At 70.3% G+C, this 25,945-nt stretch overlaps 4 protein-coding genes across 8 annotated transcripts; 2 read left to right on the forward strand and 2 right to left on the reverse strand.

Annotated features, from left to right (window-relative positions):
• Positions 1-330: 330 nt before the first annotated feature.
• Positions 331-6,320, reverse strand: C2H2orf81 (chromosome 2 C2orf81 homolog). Of its 2 annotated transcripts, XM_090035278.1 has the most exons (4): positions 6,304-6,320; positions 5,749-5,993; positions 1,804-2,016; positions 331-1,447 (listed from the first exon to the last, which is right to left on the reverse strand). In XM_090035278.1, the coding sequence occupies exons 2-4, from the start codon at positions 5,971-5,973 to the stop codon at positions 485-487; spliced, it is 1,401 nt and encodes a 466-aa protein (XP_089891404.1). In that variant the 5' UTR covers positions 5,974-5,993; positions 6,304-6,320; the 3' UTR covers positions 331-484. The 2 variants fall into 2 exon arrangements, with proteins under 2 accessions (XP_089891404.1, XP_089891405.1); XM_090035279.1 differs by lacking the exon at positions 1,804-2,016.
• A 57-nt stretch (positions 6,321-6,377) lies between these two features.
• On the forward strand, positions 6,378-11,304 carry WDR54 (WD repeat domain 54). 3 transcript variants are annotated; one of them, XM_090035282.1, is made up of 10 exons: positions 6,378-6,435; positions 6,732-6,957; positions 7,028-7,090; positions 7,174-7,240; positions 7,333-7,389; positions 7,580-7,707; positions 8,064-8,164; positions 8,262-8,424; positions 8,639-8,713; positions 9,201-11,304. In XM_090035282.1, exons 1-10 carry the CDS (start codon positions 6,416-6,418, stop codon positions 9,330-9,332), a joined length of 1,032 nt encoding a protein of 343 aa, XP_089891408.1. In that variant the 5' UTR covers positions 6,378-6,415; the 3' UTR covers positions 9,333-11,304. The 3 variants fall into 3 exon arrangements, 2 of the variants coding, with proteins under 2 accessions (XP_089891408.1, XP_089891407.1); XM_090035281.1 differs by lacking the exon at positions 6,378-6,435 and having other exon boundaries at positions 6,445-6,957; XR_016440655.1 differs by lacking the exons at positions 6,378-6,435; positions 8,064-8,164 and having other exon boundaries at positions 6,442-6,957; positions 9,201-9,340.
• Positions 11,305-11,660: 356 nt separating this feature from the next.
• Positions 11,661-17,198, reverse strand: LOC149869928 (rho-related BTB domain-containing protein 2-like). Of its 2 annotated transcripts, XM_090035270.1 has the most exons (10): positions 17,057-17,198; positions 16,629-16,829; positions 16,445-16,548; positions 15,331-15,516; positions 14,306-15,186; positions 14,097-14,215; positions 13,589-13,739; positions 13,184-13,272; positions 12,927-13,032; positions 11,661-12,580 (listed from the first exon to the last, which is right to left on the reverse strand). In XM_090035270.1, the coding sequence occupies exons 2-10, from the start codon at positions 16,818-16,820 to the stop codon at positions 12,411-12,413; spliced, it is 1,998 nt and encodes a 665-aa protein (XP_089891396.1). In that variant the 5' UTR covers positions 16,821-16,829; positions 17,057-17,198; the 3' UTR covers positions 11,661-12,410. The 2 variants fall into 2 exon arrangements, with proteins under 2 accessions (XP_089891396.1, XP_089891395.1); XM_090035269.1 differs by lacking the exons at positions 16,445-16,548; positions 17,057-17,198 and having other exon boundaries at positions 16,629-16,760.
• A 2,280-nt stretch (positions 17,199-19,478) lies between these two features.
• On the forward strand, positions 19,479-25,664 carry LOC149869929 (uncharacterized). The gene is made up of 14 exons (XM_090035238.1): positions 19,479-19,710; positions 20,967-21,019; positions 21,234-21,346; positions 21,956-22,030; positions 22,449-22,586; positions 22,834-22,911; positions 23,052-23,203; positions 23,290-23,344; positions 23,448-23,522; positions 23,599-23,710; positions 23,804-24,766; positions 24,909-25,009; positions 25,251-25,311; positions 25,395-25,664. The coding sequence occupies exons 1-14, from the start codon at positions 19,625-19,627 to the stop codon at positions 25,487-25,489; spliced, it is 2,157 nt and encodes a 718-aa protein (XP_089891364.1). The 5' UTR covers positions 19,479-19,624; the 3' UTR covers positions 25,490-25,664.
• The last annotated feature ends 281 nt before the right edge of the window (positions 25,665-25,945 follow it).

The raw sequence follows: 25,945 nt of genomic DNA on the forward strand, positions 1-25,945 counted from the left end.
TATCCCGGCTAGGAACCTACGTGAGCAGTCAGACCTGGCTGATATCCAACCTCAACTTCCCTTGCTGCAGCTTGAGCCCATTGCTCCTTGTCCTGTCATCTGCCCCCACTGAGACCAGCCCAGCTCCATCCTCTTTGCAGCCCCCCTGCAGGGAGGTGAAGGCTGCTGTTCAATCCCCCTCAGTCTTCTCGTCTGCAGACTAAATCAGCCCAGTTCCCTCAGTCTCTCCTCGCCAGTCACGTTCCCCAGTCCCACAAACATTTTCGCTGCTAGGAGCAGAGCTGGGCAGGGCACCGGCCGCGGAAAGCAGGCAGCCGAGTCCCATGGGCACACAGGAGGTTTATTACTGCGGCTCGGTCTGGCAGGGAGCCCCACGCTGGGGTCCTGGTTCCACGGGCTTGCAAAGGAGGATACCACGTGTGGCGTGCAGTCCAGCAGCCAGAGCTCAGGCCATGCAATGGAGGGGGGCTTGGCCCTGCCCCACTCACAAGCCCTCTGGCCCCGTCAGCGTGATGGATGGTGGTAGAATCGTGGGCTGGATCCGGGGCACGTGGTCCCGGAGGAGCTGCTTCACGGCCACGGGAGGGAAGGGCATCGCAGGCCAGATGGGCCTCAGCGCCCTCAGGGCCCCGCTGGGGGCAGGGGCAGCGGTGAGGTCCTGCCCCTGGGATGTGCTCTGCAGGTGCCCTCGTTTCACGCTGCGGCTGTCCCGAATGGTCACGCCGGGCGCCAGTTTGAGGGCGTCCAGTAGGATGCTGGGCTCACGCTGCACCAGGCTGCCGGGCTCCAGGATCCTCTCCGCGCCCGACATGTGCGGCGCCAGCTTCTCTGGAGCCCAGGCCTTGGGCACGACCCCGTCCAGCAGAGCCCTGGAGGCCTGGGGAGGCCACAAGCTGCTGAGCTCCTCCGGCTGGCGGGAGAGGCTGCGGGCCACCTCCAGCCGCTTGGCCTCCAGCAGCGGGTCCAGCACCTCCACCTGGGGCCGGACCCAGCGCTTGGGCAGCCGGGCGAGATCCACCTTGGGGGTGGCCACCACGGCCCCTGACGCGTCGTACAGCATGTCCCGCACTTGCGGCGGCCTCCCCATCTGGATCTTGAGCAGGTTGCTGCATGACGGGGGCAGGAGCTGGCTGGGCCCCCCCCGGCGCACCAGCGGCACCAGCCCCTTCTCCGTCTCCTCCAGCAGGTGCCCAATGCCCTGCAGCCCGGCAGAGCGCTGGCGGCCACGGCGTGGCTTGCGGGCCTGGCTGGGCCTGGGTGGCGGTGGCGGGGGCTTCGGGGGACACTGTTCTTCCAAAAGCTGGGCAGCCAGGACCTCTGCCTCGGGCTGGGACGGCTCCTCGGGGCTCTGATGCGAGGGTGGGCATTGGAACAGCTCAGGGGAGCTGACGGGTGATGGCGTCGCTGGGGGGAAGAGTGTCTCCTCCGGGGGCATTTCTGAAGCCTCCTGTGGGGGACGTGAAGCTGTGAACAGCGGCCGAGCGGGCCGGTGGAGGGGAGTGCGCCAAGGGGCTGCAAAGCTCTGGCAGACAGCAAGTGGCTGGGAACACGTGGGGCCCAAGCCTGGGGGCTGTTCCCCGGCCCCTGCCCCTGCCCCTGCCCTGAGCCTGGGCGGCCGCGGAGCAAGGGCTCGGTCACTGCCGGTGGCACAGAAAGGGCAGAAATGTCCTGGGGATTGCCGCTGGCCCCGTGATCTGCGCCTGCCCGGGGAAGGAGGCGCCCACAGGCCCAGCCCCAAGCAGTGCCCGGGCTGGGGCAAGGGAGGTCGGGGAAGCTGCGTTCCCTTGCCAGGAGCCCCCATACCTCTCTCTGCTCCGGGAGTGGGGTCAGGCTGCGGCGCACGATGGGGACAGAGCCCTGGGCCCAGGAGTCGGTGACAGAGGCCGCCGGCTCCTCATCCTCCTGCCACGTGGCGTCCTCGGGCAGGCCAGCCTCCGCCTCGTCCCGCGCCAGGAAGCGCCACTCGGCGATCTGCAGCATGGCCTCACGCGCCTGGCTGACGGTGAAGGGGACGCACTGCGGGAGCACGCGGGCGCGCTCAGCCTGAAGCCCCTGGCCACGGCGGCGTTGGGGCTGGCGGATGGCAGTGGCTAGAAGGGCGCTGGTGGGGAGGGCGTGAAGAGGATCCCGCGAGCGTGGGCGCCCGTATAGATGTGGGTGTTTTGCTATAGGCACCGGAGGGCTAGGGCAGGAGCCGTTACAGCCTGCTCCGGCTCTGTGCCGCTGCCCACGGCATCGGGTTCAGGACCCGGCAGCTCTGCTCATACCCCATGTGTCAGCAGGCAAGGGCCAAGGATGGGGGCAGCACCCTGAAGGAGCCCCGAGGGCCCCTGCCCACCCAGCCGGGAGCAGGCGGAGGTGACCCGTGCCCTGCTGCGCGGTCTCACAACAGGCCGGGCGTCTCGACCGCCCCGCGCAGCTCTGCTGGGCCCCCCGCCGCGGCCACGTGCTCGCAGCCAGATGGCCCGGGCCCTCGGGGCTGCGCCGGGCTGCCCCATCTGCCTCAGCATCGCTGGGCCACGTGCGGCCTGCTTCCCTTGCCCCCCAGGGCCGGGGTTGAGGCAGGGGGCAGAGGCCTGGAGAGGAGGCCGTGGGGTCCCATCCTGCTTGAAGCTGAGTGAAATGACATGAAATTATTGTACTTGTTTGAGTATAAGATGCCCCAAATAAAAGATGACCCCCCACAGCGCCAGTCTATACGGGACACCTATCAGATTGTTATCGTTCTCCAGGCACAGAATCGACTTATTGGAGGTTTGCTTTAAAATGGTCCCTGCTGCAGCAGGGGAATAAATCTGGGGTTTGGGTGGACCCTTGGCCTCTGCCCCCCACTTCTTCCCCCTGCAGCCCCTTCCCATCAGACCCAGCCATCCCTGAGCACATGGAAGTGGGGGCACGTCTGAAAACACTGACTTGCTACTCCACGTGTCAGGGGGGTTTGGAGCCTCCCCCGGGGCGCTGGTGCTGCTGCAGCCCAGGCTGGGGATGGGCTGGGCTGGGCCAATGCTCCTGCTGCACCAACCCTGCAGCGTCCTGGCTGGAGGGTCTTGGCCCCGCGCTCAGGCTCAGCCCCGTGTTGCACTGAGGCAGGGAGGGATTTCCCCCCTGCTCAGACTGGTCCAGACTGAGGGTTTTTGCCTTCCTCTGGAGGGGGGCATGGCCTGGGCCTGGGCTTTGTGCACTGCCTGCAAGCTGGAGCACCTGGGCCTCCACAAACATGTTTTCAAGGGACACTTTTCCACCTACTCATACACAGCGCCAGGCAGGCTGGTGGTTTATACCTAACACAGGTGGGTCATAGATGTAGATGTAGAGTTGGAGGGGAGCTGAGCAGATCATCAAGTCCAACCTCCTGCCCTGGGCAGGAATGAATACTGGACTCATATGACCCCAACTAGGTAGTTACCAAGCCTCCTTTTAAACACCCCCAGGGTAGGAGCCAGCACCACTTCGCTTGGAAGTTCGTTCCAGATCCAGCCACCCTGACCGTGAAGTAGCGCCTCCTGATATCTAATCTGAATCTCCCCTCTGTCAACTTATGGCTGTTATTCCTTGTTACTCCAAGAGGCTCTCAGGGGAACAAGGTCTCTCCCACTCCCCGCTGGTCCCCCCTGACTAGTTTATAACAGGCCACTAGATCCCCCCTCAGCCTTCTCTTGTGGAGGCTGAACAGGTTCAGGTATTGTCGCCTCTCCTCGTAGGGCCTACCCTGTTGTCCCCTGATCATACGAGTGGCCTCCGCTGGACCCTCTCCATGCTGTCCACATCCCTCCCGAAGTGCAGTGCCCAGAACTGGACACAGTCCTCCAGCTGCGGCCTGACCAGTGCCACATAGAGGGGGAGGGTCACCTCCCTGGCCCTGCTCAAGATGCATCTGTGGATGCATGACAAGGCGCGGTTGGCCTTCCTGATTGTGTCCCCACACTGCGGCCCATGTTCATCTTGGAGTCAATGATGACCCCCAGATCCCTTTCTGCCTCTGCCCTGATGAGAAGGGAGTTCCCCAGCTGGTAGGTATGGTGCTGGTTCTTCCTCCCCAGGTGCAGCACCTTGCACTTGTCAGTGTTGAATCCCATCCTGTTCTCTTCCACCCACCCTTGTAACCTGTCCAGGTCTGATTGCAGCCTGTCCCTCTCCTCCAGCATGCCCACATCCCCCCACATCTTAGTGCAAATCTGAACAGGGTGCTTTTTACCCCCTCGTCCAAGCCACTGATGAAGATGTTGAACAGTGCTGGCCAGAGGATTGAGCCCTGGGGGACCCCACTGCCCACATCCCTCCAGGTCGAAAATGACCCGCCCACCTGTGTGGCCCCTCAGCCAATTTGTCACCCATCTGACTGTGTAGGTGTTGACACCACAGTCCCCCAGTTTCTTAATGAGAATGGAGTGAGAGACAGTGTCGAAAGCCTTCCGGAAGTCCAGAAAGACTACGTCCACTGCGACACCTGCATCCAACTATTTTGTGACCTGGTCGTAGAAGGCCACCAGGTTGGTCTGACGGGACCTGCCTCGAATGAACCCGTGTTGGTTGCCCCTAAGCATGATCTCCCCCCTGGCCCCTTGCAGATGTGCACCTGGATAATCTTCTCAAAGAGCTTCCCCAGGACCGAGGTAAGACTAATGGGCCTGTAGTTTCCCGGGTCCTCCCTCCTCCCTTTTTTGAAAATGGGGACCACGTTGGCCCTTTCCCAGCTCTCTGGCACCACACCAGAGCACCACGAGTGCTCGTACAGCTGTGCCAGGGGTCTTGACCTCTGCTAATTCCCTCAGCACTCCAGGGTGGAGATCACCTGGACCCGCCGATTTGAACACATCCAGCCCCTCCAGAAGTCCCCTGACTAGGTCCTCTCTGACCCTAGGCCTGGCTGTGCCCCTCCATAGTTTGTCCAGGATCTCGGTGAGGGGGATGTCCTGCTCCCTGCCCAGAAATATGGAGGCAAAGAATTTGTTAAAGAGGTCAGTTTTATCACCTGGTGCAACGACCAGATTGCCAAGTATGTCCTGCAGAGGCCCCATGTTACCCTGTGCTTTCTTTTTACTCCCTATGTCTTTAAAAAAGGACTTCTTGTTATCTTTGATCCGGGTCGCTAGTCCCAGTTCTGTCTCCACCTTGGCCTTCCTAACAGCCCCCCTACAGTCTCGAGCAATGGAGCTGTAATGCTCCCTCCCTTCCATCCGGTGTACACCTCCTGTTTAGCTTTGAGATGTTCCTGGATGCTTCTGATGAGCCGGGGGTGCTCCTGAGCACTCTTGCCCGCTTTGACTTGCATTGGGACTGTCACCCTTTGGGCTTGGAGGATCGTCTCCTTAAGGAACGACCACTCGTCTTGGACACCCAGCTCCCCTCCCCTCTGGGACCGCAATGCCTCCTACCCATCTCAACTCGTTGAAGTCCGCCCTCCTGAAGTCCAGGGCTGCTGCCGTGCTGCAGGCCTTTGCCACGTTGCGCTGGATGGTGAATCCCAGCAGGCGATGGTCGCTGTCGCCCAGGGGGTCGAGCCCCCGCAGCCCCCGCACCAGGTCATCTCCCGTGGCCAGCACCAGGTCCGACAAGGCCACGGGTCTGTCCCCAGCAGGCCACGACGGGGGGATCGTGGCCCCCAGACATGGGGGGAGCTGAGGGCTGGGCTCGATGCCGGAGGAAAGGGGCGTCGGGGGCTCTGGGCAGGGCGTGCGGGGCCTGGATTGCCTGGACCTCGACACTGGGGGGGGAGACACACACCCCCCCCCCCCGGCCCGGGCTCACCTGCCGCGCCAGGTAGACACGGTCGCAGGCGTCCAGCGCGCGGTCCAGCAGTGCCGCCAGCACGTCGCCTGCCACGTCCTCGCCCTCCTCGGCGCCCACCAGCGCCAGCCACTCCGCCTCGGCCAGGCGGCCCGGCACCACGTCGGCTGGCGGCACCGGCACCGTGGGCGGCCGCGACCGCTCCGCGCGCGACTTGGACGGCGGCACCCGGTCCCGGGACGCCATGGCCGCACGCCCGGCGCCCGCTGCGGGGGGAGGAGTGCTCACGCGCGGGAAACAGGCACGGAGCGGGCGCAGGCCAAGGCCCCCCACGCGTGTCCCCCCACGGGAGACCCCACGTGACCCCGCCCGCGTGCCCCCACCCGCGTGCCACCTACATGGGTCCCCACGCGCGAACCCCCCGTGGCCGCACCTACGCACGCCCACGCGTGCCCCCCACGCATGATCCCGCGCGTCCCCGCCCACGTACCCCGGCACGGGCCCCCCACGGGACACCCCGCGTGTCCCCACCCACGCGCCCCCACGTGGGGCCCCGCCCCGCCCCGCCCCGCTCACCGCCGCCTCCCCGGCCGCGTCCCCGTCGCCCGGGCAACCGCTCGCTCCGCCCCCCAGCGTCACGCCCGGTGCCGCCCCGCCCCGCCCCTCGCGTCACCGCCCGCGCGTCTCCATGGCTGCGGCAGACACCGGGTGCGTGAGCGGGGCCGGATGGGCCCACGGCGGGGACTGGGGCCTATTGCGGGGCGGAGCCGGGCGGGATGGGGCGCTCCGCCGGTCCCGGGATCCGGTCCCCCGGGGGGCAGGACTGGGCCGCTGTGGGGGACCTCCAGGACGAGGCCCTGTAAGGGGGCCAGAATCAGGCCCTCGGGGGCGGGGCTAGGGCGCGGCCCTCACAAGGGTAGGACTGGTCCCCGGGGGGCAGGCTCAGGCCTTCGGGGCGCGGTCATGACGGGCCCCGGGGTCCGCGACCCCGCGCCGCCCCGCAGGATGTACCGGCGGGAGAAGGCGGTGGCGCTGCGCGGGAGCTGCTCGGCGCTCTACAACAACCTCAGCGTCCTGCCGCGGCGCCACCAGCCGCTCGCCCACTTCGCGGCGGTGCGCGGCGGCACCGTGCACCTGGTCAGCGCCGCCGCCGACGGCCTCAGCGCCTCGCACCGCCAGCTGCAGGCCAAGGAGGGCGGCCTGCCCGGCAGCGCCTCCGTCCTCACCCAGGTCCGCGGCGCCCCGGCCCCTGCCCCCGGCCCCTGCCGCGCGGCCCTCGCTACCCCGCTCTCCCCTCCAGGCCGCCTGGTGCGTGCTGCCGTCCCGCACGCTGCTGGTGCTGACCTCGCAGAAGGGCATCCAGGTAGGGGCGCGACCGAGGCGGGCGCGGGGGCTTGGGGGCTGCGCCGGGACGTCACCCGCCGGAGCTGGCACTCGCCCCCGCAGATGTACGAGTCGGACGGCTCCATCATGGTTTACTGGCACGCGCTGGATGTCGTGGACCCCCCCCCGGGTGAGCAGCCGTGCCCCCTGCCCCGGCGGCGCCGCGCAGCGGGGGTCTGGGTCCCCGTGCTCCGGCCATGACGGGCTCCCGTCCCCATGCAGCGCAGGCCGTGTTTGCCCGAGGCATCGCTGCCGCCGGTGGGCGCTTCGTGTGCGTGGGTGAGTGGGGCAGGGCAACGCCACTGTGCTGGGGGTGCAGCCCCTCGCACCAGTGTCTGGCCCTGGGGCAGGCCCCCTGTCACTGAGCGCAGGCCTGGGTGGGGGTGAAGCCAGCTGGCCCCTGGCCCTGCTGGGGTGGGCGGTGGGGAAGCCGACCCCATGGACGGGCAGGGCGTGGGCTCGTCGGCAGGGACGTCATCGGGCCTCGTGCTGGTATTCGACGTCCCCGGCAAGGGCACCAACATCACGCTGAGCGAGGTCCTGGAGGAGCACCGTGAGGCCATCACCGACATTGCCGCCGAGCTCAGTGACAGCCCGGTACGCAGCCCCTGCACTGCCCGAGCCAGGAGGGGCTGCTGGTGGGCTGGCCTCCCCCTTCCCAGGCAGGAGCGGGGACTGGCCTGGGGAGGACTGGGGGTTGGCAATGGGGGCAGCACTGACACGAGCATGCGACCCTGAGCTCCGGCCAGCAGAACCCGAAGCAGATGGGGACCTGCTGGGCTGGCAGAGCAGGCTGTGCCGCAGTGCCACAGGAGAATCCCCTGTGGCAGGAAGCAGTACGGGGGAGAGGACATACAGCTAGGCTGTGCTTGAGCACCAGCCAGCGGCTGCTGTCCTGCCCCTGCCGCATGGTGGGCACTGTGGCCGGGCTCACGGCTGCGGTGCCCCTGCAGACTGGCGCTGCTGACCTGGTGACCGCGGATGACGTGGGGACGCTGTGCGTCTGGAGGGCTGGGGAGGCATTTGCTCTGCTCACCAGGATCTTGGCCTTTGGGTGAGGCTGGGGTGGGGGGCACTGGGCAGTGACATGGTGCAGGGGCAGCTCTGGGGGTGGGCAGGCAGACTAACGCCCCCCCGCCCCCCGTGCCCAGCTGCACCTGCTCCTCCGTGAAGCTGTGGAAGGGGGTGATTGCCGCCGGTTACGGCAACGGGCAGATCCGGCTCTACGAGGCGGCCACAGGGGCGCTGCGAGCCCAGGTGCATGCCCATGCCCGCTGGATCTACGCCCTGGACCTAGCGCCACTGTCGGGGAAGGTGAGTCCCCCCCCCGGCTGTAGTGCCTGGCATGGCCACTGAGAGCACTCCCTTCCCTGCTCCAGTTAGGGCTTGTGCCCTCAGCCCCCAGATCTCTGTGCAGTAGCTCGAGCACTGGCACTCAGTACCCTCTGGCCAAGCCTCTGTTGGGCCATGCCAGGCTTGGTGCTGGCAGGGCCCATCTCCCCCAGCCCCTGCTCTGCTCTGCCCCCAGCTGCTCTCTGGCGCTGAGGACTCCTTTGTCCACGTCTGGCAGCTTGGCCTGGACCCAGACACGGGCGACGTGGAGGTGAGTGAGGGGGGGCGGTGACTGAGCCCCACAGTCTGAGTCTGGGGCCGGGGTGGAGCGCATTCGTCCCGCTCGGGCTCTGCACCCCCTCGGTGCCTCAGTTTCCCTGTGACGTCTCCACCTGGCACTGTGAGGCTGTGCCGGCAGCTCAGGGACATGCCTGCGTCTTGGGGCTGCCTGGCTCATCCCACACTTCTCCCATCCTGCCTTCTCTCCGGCTCATCCCACACTTCTCTCCCAGCCTGGACGCTGCTGCCTGGCTCTGGGGTCTCCCCTTGTTCCCACTGGGCAGTGCCCCCAGCCTGGTGCAGGAGCTGAGGCCAGGGGCAGGAGGCAGGCTCCCCCACGGCACCACCCCGCCCACCCATAGCCCACCGTTGCCAGCCCTTGGGCTTGGGGACATGCTACTGCTGGGACTCCAGGGCCCCATGGGAGGGGTCCGGTGGGACTGGGCCAGGCAGTCAGCATTGTCTGTCCCCCCCCACAGATCGAGCACTGCCACTCAGAGTGTGTGACCGACACCCAAATCTGCGGCGCCCGCTTCTGCGACCCCGAGGGCAGCTCCTTCGCTGTCACCGGCTATGACCTCAGTGAGATCATCCGTTATGCCCAGGTCTAGCTGCCTGGGGGGCCTTGGCCATGTCTGATTCCAGTGCCCAGCTCTGCTGCTGCAGTGTCCCACATGGGGAAGGAGCCCCCTGCCGGGCTCCTGCAGCAGGAGGTCAGCCCAGCTGTGTGGGACAGGGGATGCAGCTGTGCCCGCCCGGGGGAAGGCACTTGCTGGCATGGGAGCTGGGCCCTCCCAAGAGGGGGCTCCCCCCTGCTCAGCAGCCTGTGTCTGAGGCTGAATGAGTCTCAGTCTCGTCCCATTTCGGCCCCCCAGCCAGCACCCTTCTTGCCCAGGCAGGTGACTGGAGTGGCACAGTTACTGTGGCTTCCAGCCCCAGCCTGTGGGGCTCTGACCTTGCTCAGAGATCAGAGCCCGGGGGGCTGTGGCCCCACTGCAATGCTCCAGGACCCAGCAGGGCTCCGGCAGCCCCCCGGCCTCTCATACACAGCCGTCCCTTCCAGGACCCTGTGTCAAGGGCAGGGGTGGTGAGGGCAGCCCCTGTCTGGAAGCCTCTGGACCGCAGGGGCCGCGAGCTCTCCACTGAAGCTGGGAAGCCTGTGGACATGCTGGGCGAAGCCAGGGAGGAACCATTGCTGTTCTCTTTTCTAGGTCATGACAGCATCCCAGGGGGCAGTTGGGGGGGAACAAGGCAGCCGGCTGCAGCTCAGCCCTGCTCTCTGTGGCAGCCTCACCTGTGGCCTGCTCGGGGCCGCTGGGCCCAGCAGCATGGATGGGGCTGCCTCCGGTCCAGTCCTGCCTGGGCAGCTGTGCCACAACTCTCCAGGCAAGTTGTGGTGGGTGCAGCTGCCCCAGCCAGGCAGGGTGGTGGGAACGGGGGCTCTGCACCTGCTCCCCCTGCCCCAGCCCAGTCTGCACTCAGGCTTCTCTATCCTGCTCCCAGCCCAGGGGCAGCTGATTGGGGCTGAGGCTAAGCATGAGGGTCCAGGCCCTTCCATTGGCTCGGGATGCTTAGACTGGCTGCACAGCCTCCATCGTGGGGACCCTGCTGCTGGGCTTTCCCCTGGCTCAGGGACCTGCTGCAGCACCGCTGCATCTCCTTACACTGGCATGAGCCCTGCCTGGGTCAGAATCCTAGACAATGACGCTGGGAAGGGACCTCAGGTGGTCACATCTAGTCCAACCCCCTGCTCCAAGCAGACCAGCCCCAACTACATCATCCCAGCCAAGGCTTTGTCAAATCAGGTATCCAAAACCTCCACTACCTCTCTGGGGAGCTTGTTCCAGTGCTTCCTAGTGAGAGTTTTTCCTAATATCCAACCTCAGCTTTGCTTGCTGCAGCTTGAGCCCATTGCTCCTTGTTCTGTCATCTGCCCCCACTGAGACCAGCCCAGCTTCATCCTCTCTGCAGCCCCCCTGCAAGGAGTTGGAAGCTGCTATTCAATCCCTTCATTCTTCTCTTTTCCAAACCATATCAACCCAGTTCCCTCAGCCTCTCCTCACCAGTCCTGTCCCCCAACCATTTTCATTGCCCTCCACTGGACTCTCTCCAATGTGTCCACATCCTTTCTGTAGTGGGGGGCCACAACTGGACACAGGACTCCAGATGTGGTCTCCCTAGTGCTGAACAGAGGGGAAGAATCACTTCCCTCCATCTGCTGATGCAGCCCAGGATGCCAGTAGCTTTCTCTGTAGCAAGGATCACCCGCCGCTGCTCCCCGCTCCCTGTAGAAGCCTCTGGCAGAGGCCTGAAGCCTTCCTGGGCAGCTGGAGAGCCCACCCGAGGTGGCTGCACTGCCATAGTGGCAGAGTAACAGGGTGGGGATGGGGGTGGGTGCAGGTGCCTCAAGGGAGTGGGAGGCCATGGCCTTTCTACAGCTCCCCCACTGCACCAAGCCCCCCTCCACCATGCAGCCCCAGCCTAGGGCCAGAGCACGGCCCTGGGGGGTGGGCTGTGGGGGAGGCGCTGTAGTCGCTCTGCCAGGGCCCTTGAGACACTGCCAATAAATCAGCTTAAACCCCACAGTCTCGTGCTGAGCTTGTCTGGGCTGGGCTGGGCAGGGGGATCCCCTTGCTGGTGCCACCTCTGAGTCTGCTCCAAGGTGGAGGCTGGTCCATCTTGCCCACCTCTCTCCATTTGCTGCCCCCCCCTCCTTTGTCCAGTGCTGGTCTGTGCAGGAGGGTCCAGGATGGCCTGGCGCTGACCCCTGACCCCTTCCCCACCTGCTGTACCCCAGCACTTCGCATGGGGCCAGGGGCAAGCCCCTTACACCACCGTCCCTTCATGGGGTCCATCCCCCCATCTGCACACTCCAGAGTCCGCCCCACTGGCACACCCAGCCCCTACGCTCCCCCCACAAGCACGCGGGGGCCTCCAGGCACATTACAAAAGGTCTTTAATAAAGGTTAAAACAGTCAAATACTGATGGGTGTAAGAAACCGGGCGGGGGCCAAGGGCGCAGGGCCGCCCGCTCACAGTGGTCAGGACTGAGGGGGAAAGAAAAGCCCTTAGCAGGAGCGGGTACAGGCCCCACTCCTGGCGTCTGCACCAGGGGCTGGGGGGGCCCGCTGGCTGCCCCCCAGGCACAGGCAGAACTGGAGGGATCCCCAGGGAGAGACTGCGCCCAGCGGGGAAAGAGGCTGGTGGTGTGGAAGGCACGGAGAGGGGCGCAGCAGCCCCGGGCTGCCCCCCGCCGCATCACGCCCACGGGGGACGGCTGTAAGGGCACCAGCACACGCTCTGAGACCCCCACCCCCCGCTGCTCATAGGAGGTGACACCAGCCCAGAGCTCCCAGCGCAAAGCCAGCAAAGAAGCAGGGCCATGGGGACCCCCTCGCAGCCCAGCCCCCAATACTGGTAGGTCAGAGGTAGCACCATAAGCTGGGCCGAGCTGGGGGTCTCCTCCTAGCTCAGCACCCTGCCCCACCCCCTGCAGTGGGGGGGAGAAGGCACCGCATGGCCGGGGACGCGGCGGTGGCAGGAAGTGCCTGTAAACGTGGCGGGTGTAAACGCGCAGCCCCTGCCCCGAAGTCGGAGCAGGGCCGGGCCAGGAAGGCGACGGGAACAAGGGGTGCTGGTGGGCTCAGGCTCCTGGGCCCTGGGGAGGGGAGGGGAGTGGGGCGGGGGGCTCAGGAGACGTGGGGCGAGGGGCGCCAGAAGCACCACTTGCGGCGTGGGTGCTGCTTGCGCTGCAGTCGCTCCTCGTGCTCCCGCTCCTTCTTGGAGCGCAGGTACAGGTCCTCCTCCTTCAGATACCAGACCGGCGGCCAGCGGTGCCTCTCGAAGTGCGCCTGGTTCTCTGTGGGCACCCGGCACCGCATCAGCGCAGCCCCCGCCCGGAGCCACGGCTTAGCACCAAGCCAGGGCACGGGCAGGGCAGGGAGCGCCTTCCCCACCCCGGCTGGAGGTGCAGGAATGATTGGGAGCCCCCTCCCCACCCTCGGCTGGAGCCATGGGTCATGGCCCAGCACCAAATAAATAGGCACAGACAGGGCTGGGAGCCCCTACCCACCCAACGCAAGGCAGCCCAGGGCTGGGGCTAGCTCCCAGTAGGCAGCCCAGGGTCCCACACAGCTCCCTGGGGCCTGGGAGAGGGGTCCCTGGGATGGAGCTTGGAGCAGGGCTGTGCCCCCCGTGCCCAGTACCTGGCGACATGCGTTTCATCTCGCGTGGGAAGCGCCGGCAGACGCTGTTGTAGTTGGTGCAGATGTAGTGGAGGCACCAGGCCGCCAGCTGCTGCGCGTTGTGGAACTGCGGAAGGGACCCGCTGAGCCAGGGCCTGGGGACACAGGGACCTCCGAGGCCTCGGCCCACCCTGCCCGGCCCCCCGGGGCAGGATGATGGGTCCCACAGTGCTGAGGACCTGCAGGGGCCCAGGGAGGGTCTCCCCCATGCACAGTACCTGAGTCATCTCCAGGTAGATGAGCACCTGCTCGTCGATCTCCACCTGCTGCACGTAGGCACGGAGCAGTTCATCCACCGCATACTGCTCTGGGGGGGGCAGACGGGGGTCGTGAGCTTCCTGCGGGGGCAGGCAGCTGGCACCAGGGCCTGTACAGCCCAGACCTGCGGTGATTCCCGTTCCCAGCCAGGGCAAGGCAGCACGAAGGGTTAAGCTGCCCCGCCCCCCCTTACATAACTGGCGCAGGCTGCAGGGACACATTGATCCCTGCCCGGGGCACGGGACAGGACGCAGCGTCCGGACACACAGCCTCTGCCACTATCTTATCAGGCACTGACGTCAGGCCCCAGGCCCTGCGGGTACAGCACGGGAGGCCTGGCGCGGGGAGGGGGGCCCTGGCCCTACCTGTCAGCGCCTGGAGCCGGGGCAGGCACAGGCGGTTGGTGAGGACCAGCAGGTCCATGGCGTCCAGGTCCGGCGTGGGTGTGAAGACACCCGTGTACAGGAACTCCAGGACGGCCCGCAGGCAGGCGCAGTTGGTGCCGGGCAGGGAGACCTGGGGGGCCACAGGGACCAGACCCTGCCACTCCCGGGGCAGCAGCTCCTCGCCCCTTGTGACCCCCCGCCATCCCCCTCACGCCCAATCTGCAGCCCCCTACCTCCTGTATCCCTCACTCCCAACCCACAGCCCCTGCCCAACCAGCCCAGGCTCCCTGCGGTCTGCCAGGCCCACGGGCTCCAGGGCACGATGGAGCCGACAGCACAACAGGCACACCAGGGACTGCATCGGCCTGGAGCCCCAGAGCTACGGGTGCCCGCGGATGGGGGCTGCCCCCTCCTATTCCCCAGGGTCCTTCCACCCCCAGAGCCATGAGGGAGCCCCTTCCCCTCTCCCCCCGCGCCGGGCGCTCACTTCGGAGGCATCGCTCTCCCGGAAGGCGCCGCGGAACATGGCCAGCATCCAGTCGCAGCCGGCGATGAGCAGGGGCTTGTGCGCCGGCACCTCCCCGTCGTCCACGCAGAAGACCACGTCTGGGGGCAGAGCCGTGGCGGAGGGAAGGGGTCAGAGCGGCCCGGCCCAGCCCCGCGACGCTGCCCCCGGCTCCCAGCCACAGCCCGTACCGGCAAGGGCGCCCGTGGCCAGGCACTCGTGGACGCGGTTGGCACGGCGCACGTGGAAGGCCTTGGTGATCTCCTGGTTCATGAAGCTCTCCTTGTTGAGCACATTGGCCACCATCATGCGCAGGTCGAAGACCTCCAGCAGCTCCGCGATGGCACCCACCTGCCCCAGGTCAGGCCGGGCCTGCTCCAGCTGCCCCGTGTACAGGTACTCAAGCACGGCGCCGAACGGCCCCGGGGCCACCCGCTCGTCCAGCCGCACCACCACCATGCGCCTCTCGCGGCCCGTGGCCGGGTCCCGCACCAGCTCTGTGCTCAGGCTCACGAAGCCACGGCCCCAGCTCGACAGGTCGCGGGTGTCAGGCCGCAGCGGGTCGTCGCTCCGGGAGGCACGGAGGGGCGCTGGCGTCCCTGCGGCCGCAGTGCCGTCCAGGCTCTTGGTGCGGCCGGCCGGTTCCTTGGCGCCCACCTCCAGGGCAAAGAGGTCGTAGAACTTGGAGCAGGCGGTGGCCAGGTAGACGCGGTGAGCGAAGACGCGGTGCCCACCAGGCAGCTGGAAGAGCACGTCGGCGCCTAGCGGGTCACGGAAGAGGGCGGCAGGGCCCCAGGCGCGGTCGGTCGGGGGCTCGGGCACGCGGATGATGGGCGGCGGTGGCTTGGGGGGCAGGAAGGGCGCCTGCAGCAGGGGCCGCTGCATGCGCTTCAGGTGCGACTTCCAGAATTGCAGGTGTCGGCGGGAGATGAGGGCGGCGCGGATGGCGTTGTCGAACACATCCTTCACCCCAAACTGCGCCACCACGCTCGTCTCGTAGTACGGCACGCCCAGCTCCTTCGCCACCTCGTGGCCCCGCTCCGGCGGCAGGATGTCTGACGGCTTGATGGGCCTGGAAGGGCGCGGCAGTCACGGGGCGGCCGGGGAACAGTGCCACGGGGGGCAGAGCCCTGCCCAAACCCCCCAGACAAACCATCACCCCTGGGAAAGCAGGGAGGGCTCGGGGTGCCCCCGGGGAGGGGGCTCGGGGCCGTACTTGGCCAGCGGGCGCCGGGCGCGGTTGACAGCGTCCAGGTCAGCGTAGCGCAGGTCAAGCTGGCAGCCCACCAGCACAATGGGCGTGCGCGGGCAGAAGTGCTTGATCTCGGGGAACCACATGGTCTTCACGTGCCGCAGGGAGTTGGGGTTGGCCAGCGAGAAGCACAGAACCACCACATCTGACCTGCGGGCGCAGCCGGCGGTGGGGGGGCAGGCTGGTGGGACCACTCCAGCCCCCCCACAGCAGCGGTGCTCGGCCCTGCAGTTCGGCAGGAGACCGGGGCCAGAGCTGCCTGAAGCTGTGAGCAGCCGCTCCGCAGGGCTCCGGCCTTGTCCTGCTGGCCCTCGCAGCTAGACCGGGAGTGCCGGGATGCCCTCTCCCCCTTCCCCTCCTGGGCTGGGCGAGACCCTGGTGCAGCAGGGCTGGACTCGCACTCGCTCCCGTCACAGGGCCGGCAGGGCTGGGGCAGGCAGGCACCGGGGCGCAGAGGTCGAGGGGACCCCAGGGTGCTGGAGGCACTCCCCCACACCCCAGAGGGGTGGGCAGGCGGGATCCCCGGGAGACTGCACAAGGCAGCAGCCAGCCCCTCTTTGGCTTCCCCCGCCGAGGCAGCCTACAGAGGCTGCTCTTCCGGAGAGCCCCGTACCACGCAGGTGGGCCCGGCACAGGAAGCCGCCCCCACCTACTGGCGCCTGCAGCCCCCACCCCAGCCACGGCCCCCGGCCGCGCTGGGGGCGTCCACGGGGGCTGCAGCTGGGCACAGACCCCCCACTGCGCCCCCGGGCCTGCTTGTTTTCATCTGCGCAGCAGAGACGTGGCTGCGGGCGCATTTGGAGCACGGCCCACGCCGTCCGGACCAAGATAGACGCCTGCCTGCCCGCCCTGGGCCCGGGGCCAAGACGGGAGCTGGGCCTGCGCAGCGAGGTGCAGGGAGGGGGCGGCAGGGCCCACCCGGGGGCTGCGTTGGACACGGCCGGGCGCACAGCTGCCCCCAGCCCACCCCACCCCGCAGGGGCCTGCCGGGCGGCTCCGGCACGGGGACACGGCGCCAGCGCCGGACGGCTGCAGAAGCAGGACGGGGCGGGGGGGAGCCGGGCGTCCAGGGCCTCACCGGCCGTAGGCGAAGCGCCGGTCCTTGTGGTGGTCCCCAAAGGTGTCCCAGAGGCGCAGGGAGACGCTGACCTCGTCCACCACATCGCGGGAGCGCTCCAGCACCTGCGGGCACCGCGCGGCTCAGCCCCTGCCCCTGCCCCTGCGCCTGCGCCGCGCCCCCCGCCCCTGCCCGCCCGGCCCACCTCCTGGCACACGCGGTACTGGTCGATGGCCCACACGGTGGGCACGTGGGTGGCCAGCAGCTGGTACTGCGTGAGGGTGGCGTTGCAGGCGCGGGCGCAGATGAGGCGGGTCTTGCCCACGGCGTTGTCCCCGACCACCACGCACTTGATGGTCTCGACGTTGGGGCGCTCGTAGTCCAGGTCAATATCCATGGGGCCGGGCTGTGGGGGGGGCCGTTACCGCACCCCGCCCTCCGCCAGCGGCCCGGGGCATCCGCCAGGGGGCGCTGCCTGGGGCTCGGCACGGGGGGCGCGTGCCCCCGCCCGGGGGGCCGGGGGGCGCGGGGGGGCACACGCACCCCCCCACAGGAGTCACCCCGGCACAGGGGGCTGCAGCCGGGGGGGCGTGCGAGACCCCCGGCGCGGGGGTCCCGGTCCCGGGCACTCACCTGCGGGCGGCGCGGGGGGGGTCGCGGCCCAGCCGGGCGGTCGCCGCCGCCCCCGGCCCATCCCGCCCCGCGCGGACACTGCGGCCGCCGCCCCCCGGGCCCGCGGGGCCCCCCGGCCTCCGCCAATCGGCGCCCGCCGCCGCCGGGCCCCGCCCCCGGCCCCGCCCCCGGCGCCTAACAATGGGCCGGCCCCGCCCCGCGCCACGTCACCGCGCCACGCCCCCGGCCCGGGGGACAGCGCCGAGCCCCGGGGGCGGCGCCGCACGTGGCCGGGGGCTCCCGGGGGCCTCGGCCGCGCGCTGCTGTCAGCGGAGCCGGGAACGGCCCGTGCCCTGCGCCGCCGGCTCGGGTGACGGCCGCGCCCCGGGCCGGGGTCGCCCGGGACAGGCGGCCTCGCCTGGCGGCCCCTCCGCGCCCGGCCTCCCGCAGCGCTCGCCCGCACCCGCGGCCACGCGTCTCCGTCTGGCAGCGGCATCCGGCTGTGCAGCCCCGGGGGTCCCGGCCCGGGGACGTCTCCCGCGGGCAGGCCGGAGCAGGGCCCCTGCCCCACGCCGTGTGCCGGGGGTCAGTCCTCCCCGCAGGCGCTGGGCGCCGCAGCCGGCTGCCCCGACCCGCAGGGCCCTGGCGGGGGAAGGGCTTTCCCCCGGTGCAGACCGGTCCACGCCGGGGGTTCCCCTTCCTCTGCGCCTGGCTCTCTGCAGTGCCCACGGCCCCCGGCGGCCGTGCCCCCTGCTTGCCCGGTCATAGGGGTGGGGGCGGTGCCCGGGGACGTGCGGGGGCGACTGGACACACGGTTTGTCGCGGGGGTTTGCGCAGGCTGATCCTGCCTCAGGACTGGATGTGACCCCGGCCCGTGTGCAGGGGCAGGGGCGAGGACGCAGCCGGGGGCCCGGCCTGCTCCAGCGGGACGGATCAGGCCCCCCTGGGCCCAAGGCCCCGCCGCCCCGCGGGGTCTCGGCAGCATCCGGCCTGCGGCCCTTTGAAGCTCTGCGGAGCTGACGTCAGCAGGCCTCTTTCATCCTGGTTCAAAGCCGTCCCGGGGGCCCTTTCCCGGACCTGCCCGCTCCCCACAGGCGCTGGGATGGTCCCAATGCTGGACTAGGCCCGAGAGTCCCCGCGGCGCCCCAGGACGGGTCCCAAGGCTGCAGGGACCCAGCTCCCGGCTAACGAGCTGCGGCTCTGGATGAGGCCTGCCTGGCTCAGACCCTCTGGGGGCAGCCCCCGGCCCGAGCCCCAGGACAGCCCACGCAGGGGAGGGGTCGGCGCTAATCCCCTCTTTGTTGCGGGTGCTGAGGGCAGCAGGGCCGGGGCGCTAATCCTGGCGTGCTGCCGTCCAGCCAGGGCATTAGGGCCGCTGGCGTGGGGTGACCCTGACCCCAGAGCGGTGGAGGGCCGGGCTGGGTGGGTGACGCCAGGCAGAGCCCGGGCCCCGGGGCCAGCTGGGCTGCGGGGTCTGCAGGGGACCACAGAGACCCCCGGGTTGCAGCCGGGGCGGTCCTGGTCCCAGAGCTCTGCTCCCGCCGAGGCCCTGGGGCAGTGGGGGGCATTGTGGCCCGGTCTGGGTGGGGGGTGCTGCACCCATCAAGGCCCCCGGGGGGGATGGGGCGGGGGTTGTGCCTGCTCTGCGCAGCTGGGCCGTGGAGACCCCCGCCCGCCTCCTTCCCCCGGGCACATGCAGCGCGGGTGTCCTGCCCCCGCGGCAGCGCGTGCCGGCCACGAGGGGGGCCGCCCGGAAATGCCCGAGGGGCAAGGGGGGTGGGCTGGGGCAGGCCCACGGGGGGCTGTCGTGGGCACGGCGCCAGAGCCGGAGCCGCGCAGCCGGGCCGCCCGCTCCCGCCTTCCCCCCCGGGCGGCTCCGGCTTGGCCCAGGCTCCGTTTGCCCAAATAAGGGCAGGGCCGACAGGGTGAGGTCATGCCGAGCTCCTGCCAGGGCTGGGCCGAGCCCTGCCCCTCGCGCACACGTGCGCACGCCTTGCACGGCCCCGCCCTGGCGCCGCACACGCGGGCCGAGGCCCGTGCAGGCACGAGGAGCCGTAGGGCACGGTCTCTGCCGCCCGCGCCGCGGGAGCAGACCCGGCTGGGGCCCGGGGCCCGGGGCCCACCCGCTGCAAACCGCCGTGTCCCGGCTCCTCTGGCGCCCAGCAGGACCCCCGCCCCGGGGAGGAGCCCTGCTGTCCGGCTCCCTTTGACCCCTGCTGCTCCGCTCCCCTCCCCTCCTTGCCAGGGGGAGGACCCCGGCGTCCCGGCTGCCCCCGCTGCCTGCCCGATTGCCCCCACCCCCCGCGGCAGAGAGACCCGGGCGTCCTGGCCTCCTGGGGGCAAACAGGACCAGGGGCTCAGCCCCCTCCCGCAGACTGCTCCCCCCAGGGGCAAACAGGAGGCGGGCGTCCCGCCCCCGCGGGGCAGACGGGACCCCGCGGTCCTGCCCCGCCCGGGCCCGACGGAACCGGCGCGCGGGCGCGGAGCCGCGAGCCGGGCCGGGCTCCCGGTCCCTCCCCCGGGGAAGGCGGAGCCGGGCGGGGCAGGCGGTGCCCGACCCGCGGCGCCACCGGCCCGCCCGCTCCGGCCATGGGCACCGTCGGCCTGGAGCGGCACCGCCTGGCGCTGCTGGCGGCCAAGGAGGACGTGCTGGGCAGCCGCGCCTCCACCGACTGGTGAGCTCGCCCGCCCGGGCCGTGTCGTGCCCGCCCGGGGGCGCGGCGGGCACCGCGGGGCGGGCGCGGCGCGGCCCCCAGGGTCACCCGGCGCGGCCCCGCCGCCCGGGCGCTGCCCCCCCCCCCCCCCCGAGGGCTCGGCGCCCGCGAGGCTGCTCCGCCGCCGCCCCGCGCCGGGCTGTCAGCGCAGCTCCCGCCCCCGCGGACCCCCGCGGACCCCCAATCCCCAGACCCCCCGCCCCCGCGGCGGGATTTCCGCAGGCGGAAAGTGTCGAGGTTGCAGATCCGCAGGCGGGGCGGGGGGGCGGGGGACAGCGGTGATGAAACAGCCGTGGATTTTGGACTTAGTTTCCAAGCGGCTTAACCCGGGGCAGGGGCAGGGGCAGGGGCAGGGCCAGCCTGAGCCGGCTCATCTGGGCGCGGGGGGGAGCCCAGCGCCCCCCCCAGCCCCCCAGACACCACCGAGCATCCCCCCGCCGCCGCCCTGGGCGCGTTGGGGCGGGGGGGCGGCCCCAGCCCGTGTTGGGCCTGTCCCCTCTGCCCGGGCACAGGGCCGGGTGCTGAGCCCAGCACGCTGGCACACGCGTGCAACCCGAGCCGCACACAGGGGAGCAGGGCTGCAATGCGGGGGCGGCCCGGGGGCTTGGCTGCCCCCCAGAGCCGGGCTCGGCGGACACGGGCGTTGGCCTGCCCCCACGTGGCACCGAGGGGCTAGAGCCACCAGCTGCGGAGGGAGGGGGGCACGGTTGGGTCCAGCCTGGGGCAGCCAGGGTCCTGGGGCTTGCGGGCCTGCGGCTGCTGCCCCCGCCCAGGCTGCACGGGGCTGTGCCCAAGGCCTGGGTCCCGAGGCCCAGCTGCTCCGCCTCGCGCACGCGGCCGCCCTCGTGCTGTGGCTGCACTTCCCCCGGCGCGGCGCGGCGCGGCCCAGCCGGAGGGAGCCGCAGCGAGCGCGATGCCCCTGCCCCTGCCTGCCCAGGCCGAGCCAGTCCCCGGCAGCAGGGAGCCCCCGGGCTGGATGCGGCCCTGCCACCCCCATGTTTTCCTGTCTGACATCTTGGCTTCCTGCAGGAAAACCACTTCCTCCCGCCGCGGCAGCCTTGATCCTGGTGCGGGGGGGCTGGGTGCTGAGGCTCTGCTGAACCCAGGGGTGGGGGGCTGGGGCAGGGGGCAGAGGAGGAACTGCCCCAGGGTGGCCCATTTGCAGGGTGTGGGGCAGGCCCGGCTGGGCCCCTCACGGCGCGCTTGTCTCCCGCCAGGGCCCTCTTCGCCTACGAGAAGCACAATGACCTCAAGCTCCTCGACTCGGGAGGTAGGAGCGTGCCGCGCCGCACCGACAGGCCCCCGGTACCCCGGTGCCCCCCTCGGGCAGGACAGGGGGCACAGCACCACCCTGCCCAGCTTGCCATGCTGCCCCCAGTGCCTGCCCCACCCCCCGCCGCGTCTCCCCCTTGCTGCCTGCTGGGGGGACAACTGCCCCAGCACCCCTGCCCCACCGGCCCCCCCCCACTGACTCCGCCTTGCAGCTGGGGGCCCGGACGAGCTGGCCACCAAGTTCTCCAGCAGCAGTGTCATGTACGGCCTGTGCCGCGTCCTGGACCCCAGCTCCGGGCAGCCCCGCGTCATCCTCATCAGCTGGGTGAGTGTGTGGGGAGGGGGCTTGGGGTGTGAGGGGGGGCAGGCCTGGCTTCTGGTCCCCTTGGGGGGGCTGGGGTGTCTCTGGGTCTTGGAGATCTTTTGAGGGTGCCCAGAAGGGCTGGCTGCGGGTCCCAGCGTGCACTGGTGTGCCCAGGAGGGCTGGGTGCTTTCCGGGAGGGGCTGGGCTGGGGGTCCCAGCGTGCACTGGTGTGCGCAGGGGTGGGCCTGGCTCCCACCCACACTGACTCATTCGCTGGCAGCCGCGTTCCCGCCCAGCTCAGCTGCTTCCCATTCCTGCGGCAGACGGGCCCCTGCCCCTCCCAGCTCAGCTGGGCTGGGGGCACATCTGGGGGTGCAATGCACCCCTACCCCAGTGGCCCCGGGCAGGGCAGGACAGTCCCTGGAGCCTGCTCATCTGGGCCCCAGCCTGATAAGGGACTGCTTGATCACCTCTCATTAAGCCCCTGGCCCCCAGGGTGGGGGGCAGCGAGGGGCCCCGGTGGGGAAGAGCCTGCAGGAGCCGGGTCCCAGGCGGCGGTGGGGAGGGGGTTTCGGGTGGGGCAAGGCAGGGCTGGCCGTGCTGGCTGACCCCATGCCCGTGCCCGTGCAGGTGGGCGAGCGGGTGGCGGAGCCGCACCGGCAGAGCTGTGCCGCGCACCTCCCGGCCGTCCGCGCCTTCTTCAAGGTGAGCCTGAGCACGAGGCGAGCACGGGGCCCGAGCACGGCCGGGGCTGCTCTGGAGCCTGGGCCGCCAGGGCCCGGGGAGCCGCCGGCCGCGCTGGGCTCAGCACATTCCCCGCGCTGCTGACTCAGCCCCTGCGCCGGCGCCAGCTGGCCGGGGCCGCCGCCAGGGTGGGGGGGTCCCTGCCCCCGTCCTGCTGCCATGTGCCTGCACCCCTGTCCCACTCACCCCTCTCTCCCCTTGGCGCTGGGGGCTGGATATGGGGGGGTCGTTGCCTCCGTGCCCCCCTTGCCGGTGGCCTGGCTCCACACATCTGGCTCCCAGGAGCTTATCAATAGCACGAGCCTGGGGGTGCCAGTGCCGGGAGCGGCTACACGGGGCAGGGGTCTCTGGGGGTCCCGGCTGACGGAGTGCCCGGCAGGAGGCCAGCTTGGTGCTGAGCGCCCGGCGCACCGAGGAGGTGACGGAGGAGGGGCTGCGCCGTGTGCTGTCGCGCCTCGCGCCTGCTGCGGGCACTGGCGCCCGTCGCACACCCACCCGTGATGCCGAGGAGCTGGTGGTGAGTGGGGTGGGGACGTGTGTGTGTGTGTGTGTCTGTGTGTGGGGGGGGCATTAATTAACACCGCGCCTCGCTCGTCAGATGTGCTTGGGATGTGCTGTGCTGCCTGTGTGGGGGCAACAGCAGCCCTGGGGCTGGGGCCACCTGCCAGCATCGCCCTTGGCTTTGAACAGCCCCAGGGGGGGGGTCCTGGCAATGGCTGGGGGGGCCGCCGGGGGGTCAGACGCATGCCTGTCTCCCCCCCCAGGGCACCAACTACCGGAAGACAAACCCGGCGCTGGAGATCCGCCGCACCAAGCGAGACTCGTTCTGGGCCCAGGCCGAGGTGAGAGCGCGGCGGACCTCGTGCCGTGGGCCCAGCTGGGGGCCAAGCTGCCCCCTGCACGTGGTCCCGGGGGCGCAGGGGAGGGAGCCTGGGGCCAGGGCCGGTGGGCTCCGGTGCTAGCGCCTGCGTCGCACCTGCAGCGGGAGGAGGAGCAGCGCAAGGAGGAGGAGCGGCGGCGCGCAGCCGAGGAGCAGCGGCGCTGGGAGCGTGAGCGCATGGAAGGCGAGCGCCGCGAGGCAGCTGAGCGCGAGCGCCGCGTGCGCGAGAAGGAGCAGCTCATCGAGGAGCAGCGGTGAGTTGGGGTGGTGGCCCCCGCCCTGGCCCTGGCCCTGGCCCTGGCCCTGGCCCTGCCCGGCCCTGACCCCGTCTCTCCCGCAGCAAGGAGCAGGCACGGCGCGAGGCCGAGGAGCGCCGCCAGGAGAAGGCGCGATGGGTGAGTGGGGCAGGAGCCCCCCTCGCCAGGGCTGGTTGGAGACCCCCTGGCAGAGTTGGGGCTGGGCAGGGGTCTCCGGACTGAGCTGCGTCTCCGGCACCAGGAGCAGCAGCAGCGGGAGCACGAGGAAGCCGCGCGGGACCGTTTCCGGCGCAGCGAGTCCATTGAGAAGGCCGCGGTGAGGCTGAGGGCCGCGGTGGGGGCCGGGGTGGGGGCACAGCCCCTGACCCTGCTGACTGGGGCTGTGTCCGCAGGAGGCAGCCGTGCTGGTGTCCCAGCGCTCCCAAAACCCGCGCGACTTCTTCCGCCAGAGGGAGCGCTCCGGCTCCGCGTCGGGCACCCCTGCGCCCCTCGGTGCCCCCCCTGGTGAGCGCGGCTGCCCCGGGCCCAGCGGGGCTGGGACGCGCGCGGGGCAGCGTGCGGGCGAGGGCGGCGCTGACGCGGTCTCCGCTCCCGCAGGGGCCCCGCGCCGGCCCTTCCTCCGCTACCAGCGCAGCCTCACCGAGTCGGCCTACATCTTCCGCCGCCCGGACGCGCCCCCCTGCGCCTCCGTGCCTGAGCCTGGTGCCTTCCGGGCCGCGGCCCCCCCCAGTCCCGGCCCCCCCAGGCCCCCACCTAGCCCCCCTGGGAGCAGGGCCACCAGGATGGAGCCCCCACTCCCTGCCAGCCCCCGTGAGACCAAACCTCTGCCCCCTGCCGCCCCCGGGCTGAGCCCTCCACCCCCTGCCACCCCCTCTGGGACCAGCCCCCTGTCCCCCCCCAGCCCCACCAGGGTGGAGTCCCCACCTGCCGCCACCCCCCCTGGGATCAGCCCCCTGCCACCCACCAGCCCCCCTGAGACTAGCCCCCCACCCAGCCCCCCTGGAACCAGACCTCCACCACTTGCTAGCCCGCCCGGGTTGAGCCCCCCACCCTCACCCAGTCCCCAGGGGACCATCTCTCTGCCCCCCTCCAGCCCCCCTGAGACCAGACCTTCACCCCCTGCCAGCCCCCCCAGAACCAGCCCCTTGCCCCCCTCCAGCCCCACTGAGATGGAGCCCCCAGCTACCAGCCCCCTTGAGACTAGCCCCTTACCTCCCCCCAGCCCCCCTGGGATTAGCCCCCCAGGGACCAGCTCCCCACCTCCCCCCAGCCCCCCTGGGACCAGACCTCTGCCCTCTGGCCCCAGCCCCCCGCCAGCCAGGTCACCACCTCCACCCTCCCCACCACCCATCCTGGCATCTCTGCCCCCCAGCAGCCCCGACGAGCCCAGGTCTTTCCTCTGCCCTCCCATGCCCATGGGTCGGGGGGACACCCCCAGCCCCCCCAGCCCTGGGCTGCACTCGGACCCTGCCGCCCCCTTCCTGGTAGAGGAGGATCCTGCGCTGGGCTGTCCTGCTCCCTCCAGCCCCGGCCCCGACACCGCCGAGGACCCCACGGCTGGTGAGTGACGCGGTTGTGGGGTGCAGGGGACATGGAGCCAGCACCCCAAAGCTTGCCTTGCCAGCCTGGGTGCTGGAGGTGGCACTGGGCTGCGTGGTGGGGGGCACTCACACCCCCATTAAATCACCCCAATTCCCCCCAGATGGAGAGGTAGCACCAGGGCCTGCCCCGGAGCTCCCCACGACACCCGGGCACAACGGCATCGGCGGGCAGGAGGACAGGAGCTGGCCGGCGCCCGAGGAGGTACCGGGGCCGGGGGTGCGGGAGGTCCCTGCTCCGTGGCTTGGCCCCAGAGCAGGGAGCTCAGCCCCCAGCCCGGGCAGAGGCCGGGGCCCACGCCATGCCTGGGCCAGGGTGGTGGGGCCGAATCCAGCGTGCTCAGGCCCAGTGGTACCTGATCTGATGCAGGATTGGGGCCAAGGCCGGATCCAGCACGGTGTGCTGGGCCCGATGCCCCCCCCCCACCCTCCCACCTGCTTTCTAGGGGGATCCCAGCCTCAGCTCCAAGCTCCAGCAGCACGCAGCCTGGGACCCTGAAACAGCAGGTGCGGCACTGCCCCCACCCCGGCCCCCGCCCCTGGCCCCGGCCCCGCCTCGCCCCACGCTCACGCCCCCGGTCTCTTCGCAGGCGCTGCGCCGTGGCGCTTGCTGCAAGGCGGCGATGGACGGGCGGCCCTGGAGGGTGCGGACGATGCCATGGGGTCGCCCCCCCGCACCGCGTAGGCCGGGGAATTCCCCCCGCCACACAGCTTGGCTCTACCCCCTGCACCCGGCACCCCCACACTGGGCACCAGCTCCCCCCCACCCCTGGCCCGCCGCACAAGGATTCTCCCCCCGCCCCGGGCACCTCCCCCCCACTCTGCTGCAGCCTCCCCGCCTAATAAAGGAGCTGAGGGAAGGGCTCGTGTTGCCTGTGTCTGGGGGGGCCCGCATTCGGGGGGGGCCGGGTGCAGGCCTCGCACTGGCAGTGCTCCCAGGCTGGTGCCCAGCTTCACTGGGCCAGGGGCTGCCCCGCTTTGCCCCTGCCCCGTGGCCCGCAGCGGGGCAGGACCAGCCGAGATGGGCACCCTGGACAAGCAACATGAGCCTGGAGCCAGGCAGTGTCCAGCCCGTGCTGGGCCCGGAGGGGCTGCCTGGGGGGGGTCCCTGTGCCCCACGCTGGCCACTGGGTGCAGCGCC

This window comes from Crocodylus siamensis, chromosome 2 (genome assembly GCF_052110815.1).
Source record: "Crocodylus siamensis isolate JL-2025a chromosome 2, ASM5211081v1, whole genome shotgun sequence".
Classification (NCBI taxonomy): Eukaryota; Metazoa; Chordata; order Crocodylia; family Crocodylidae; genus Crocodylus; species Crocodylus siamensis.

Excerpts from the sequence above, each read along its gene's own strand:
- C2H2orf81 (XM_090035278.1), bottom strand. The coding sequence starts at position 5,973 with ATGGCGTCCCGGGACCGGGTGCCGCCGTCCAAGTCGCGCGCGGAGCGG. Across the intron at positions 2,017-5,748 it reads GTGTCTACCTGGCGCGGCAG|TGCGTCCCCTTCACCGTCAG; the intron begins GTGAGCCCGGGC and ends GTGCTCCCGCAG. Across the intron at positions 1,448-1,803 it reads CACTCCCGGAGCAGAGAGAG|GAGGCTTCAGAAATGCCCCC; the intron begins GTATGGGGGCTC and ends CGTCCCCCACAG.
- WDR54 (XM_090035281.1), top strand. The coding sequence starts at position 6,454 with ATGGGCCCACGGCGGGGACTGGGGCCTATTGCGGGGCGGAGCCGGGCG. Across the intron at positions 8,425-8,638 it reads TAGCGCCACTGTCGGGGAAG|CTGCTCTCTGGCGCTGAGGA; the intron begins GTGAGTCCCCCC and ends CTCTGCCCCCAG. Across the intron at positions 8,714-9,200 it reads CAGACACGGGCGACGTGGAG|ATCGAGCACTGCCACTCAGA; the intron begins GTGAGTGAGGGG and ends CCCCCCCCACAG.
- LOC149869928 (XM_090035270.1), bottom strand. The coding sequence starts at position 16,820 with ATGGATATTGACCTGGACTACGAGCGCCCCAACGTCGAGACCATCAAG. Across the intron at positions 15,517-16,444 it reads CGGCGCTTCGCCTACGGCCG|GTCAGATGTGGTGGTTCTGT; the intron begins GTGAGGCCCTGG and ends CTGCGCCCGCAG. Across the intron at positions 15,187-15,330 it reads GCCCGGCGCCCGCTGGCCAA|GCCCATCAAGCCGTCAGACA; the intron begins GTACGGCCCCGA and ends GCGCCCTTCCAG.
- LOC149869929 (XM_090035238.1), top strand. The coding sequence starts at position 19,625 with ATGGGCACCGTCGGCCTGGAGCGGCACCGCCTGGCGCTGCTGGCGGCC. Across the intron at positions 23,345-23,447 it reads GCCAGGAGAAGGCGCGATGG|GAGCAGCAGCAGCGGGAGCA; the intron begins GTGAGTGGGGCA and ends CTCCGGCACCAG. Across the intron at positions 25,010-25,250 it reads GCTGGCCGGCGCCCGAGGAG|GGGGATCCCAGCCTCAGCTC; the intron begins GTACCGGGGCCG and ends CCTGCTTTCTAG.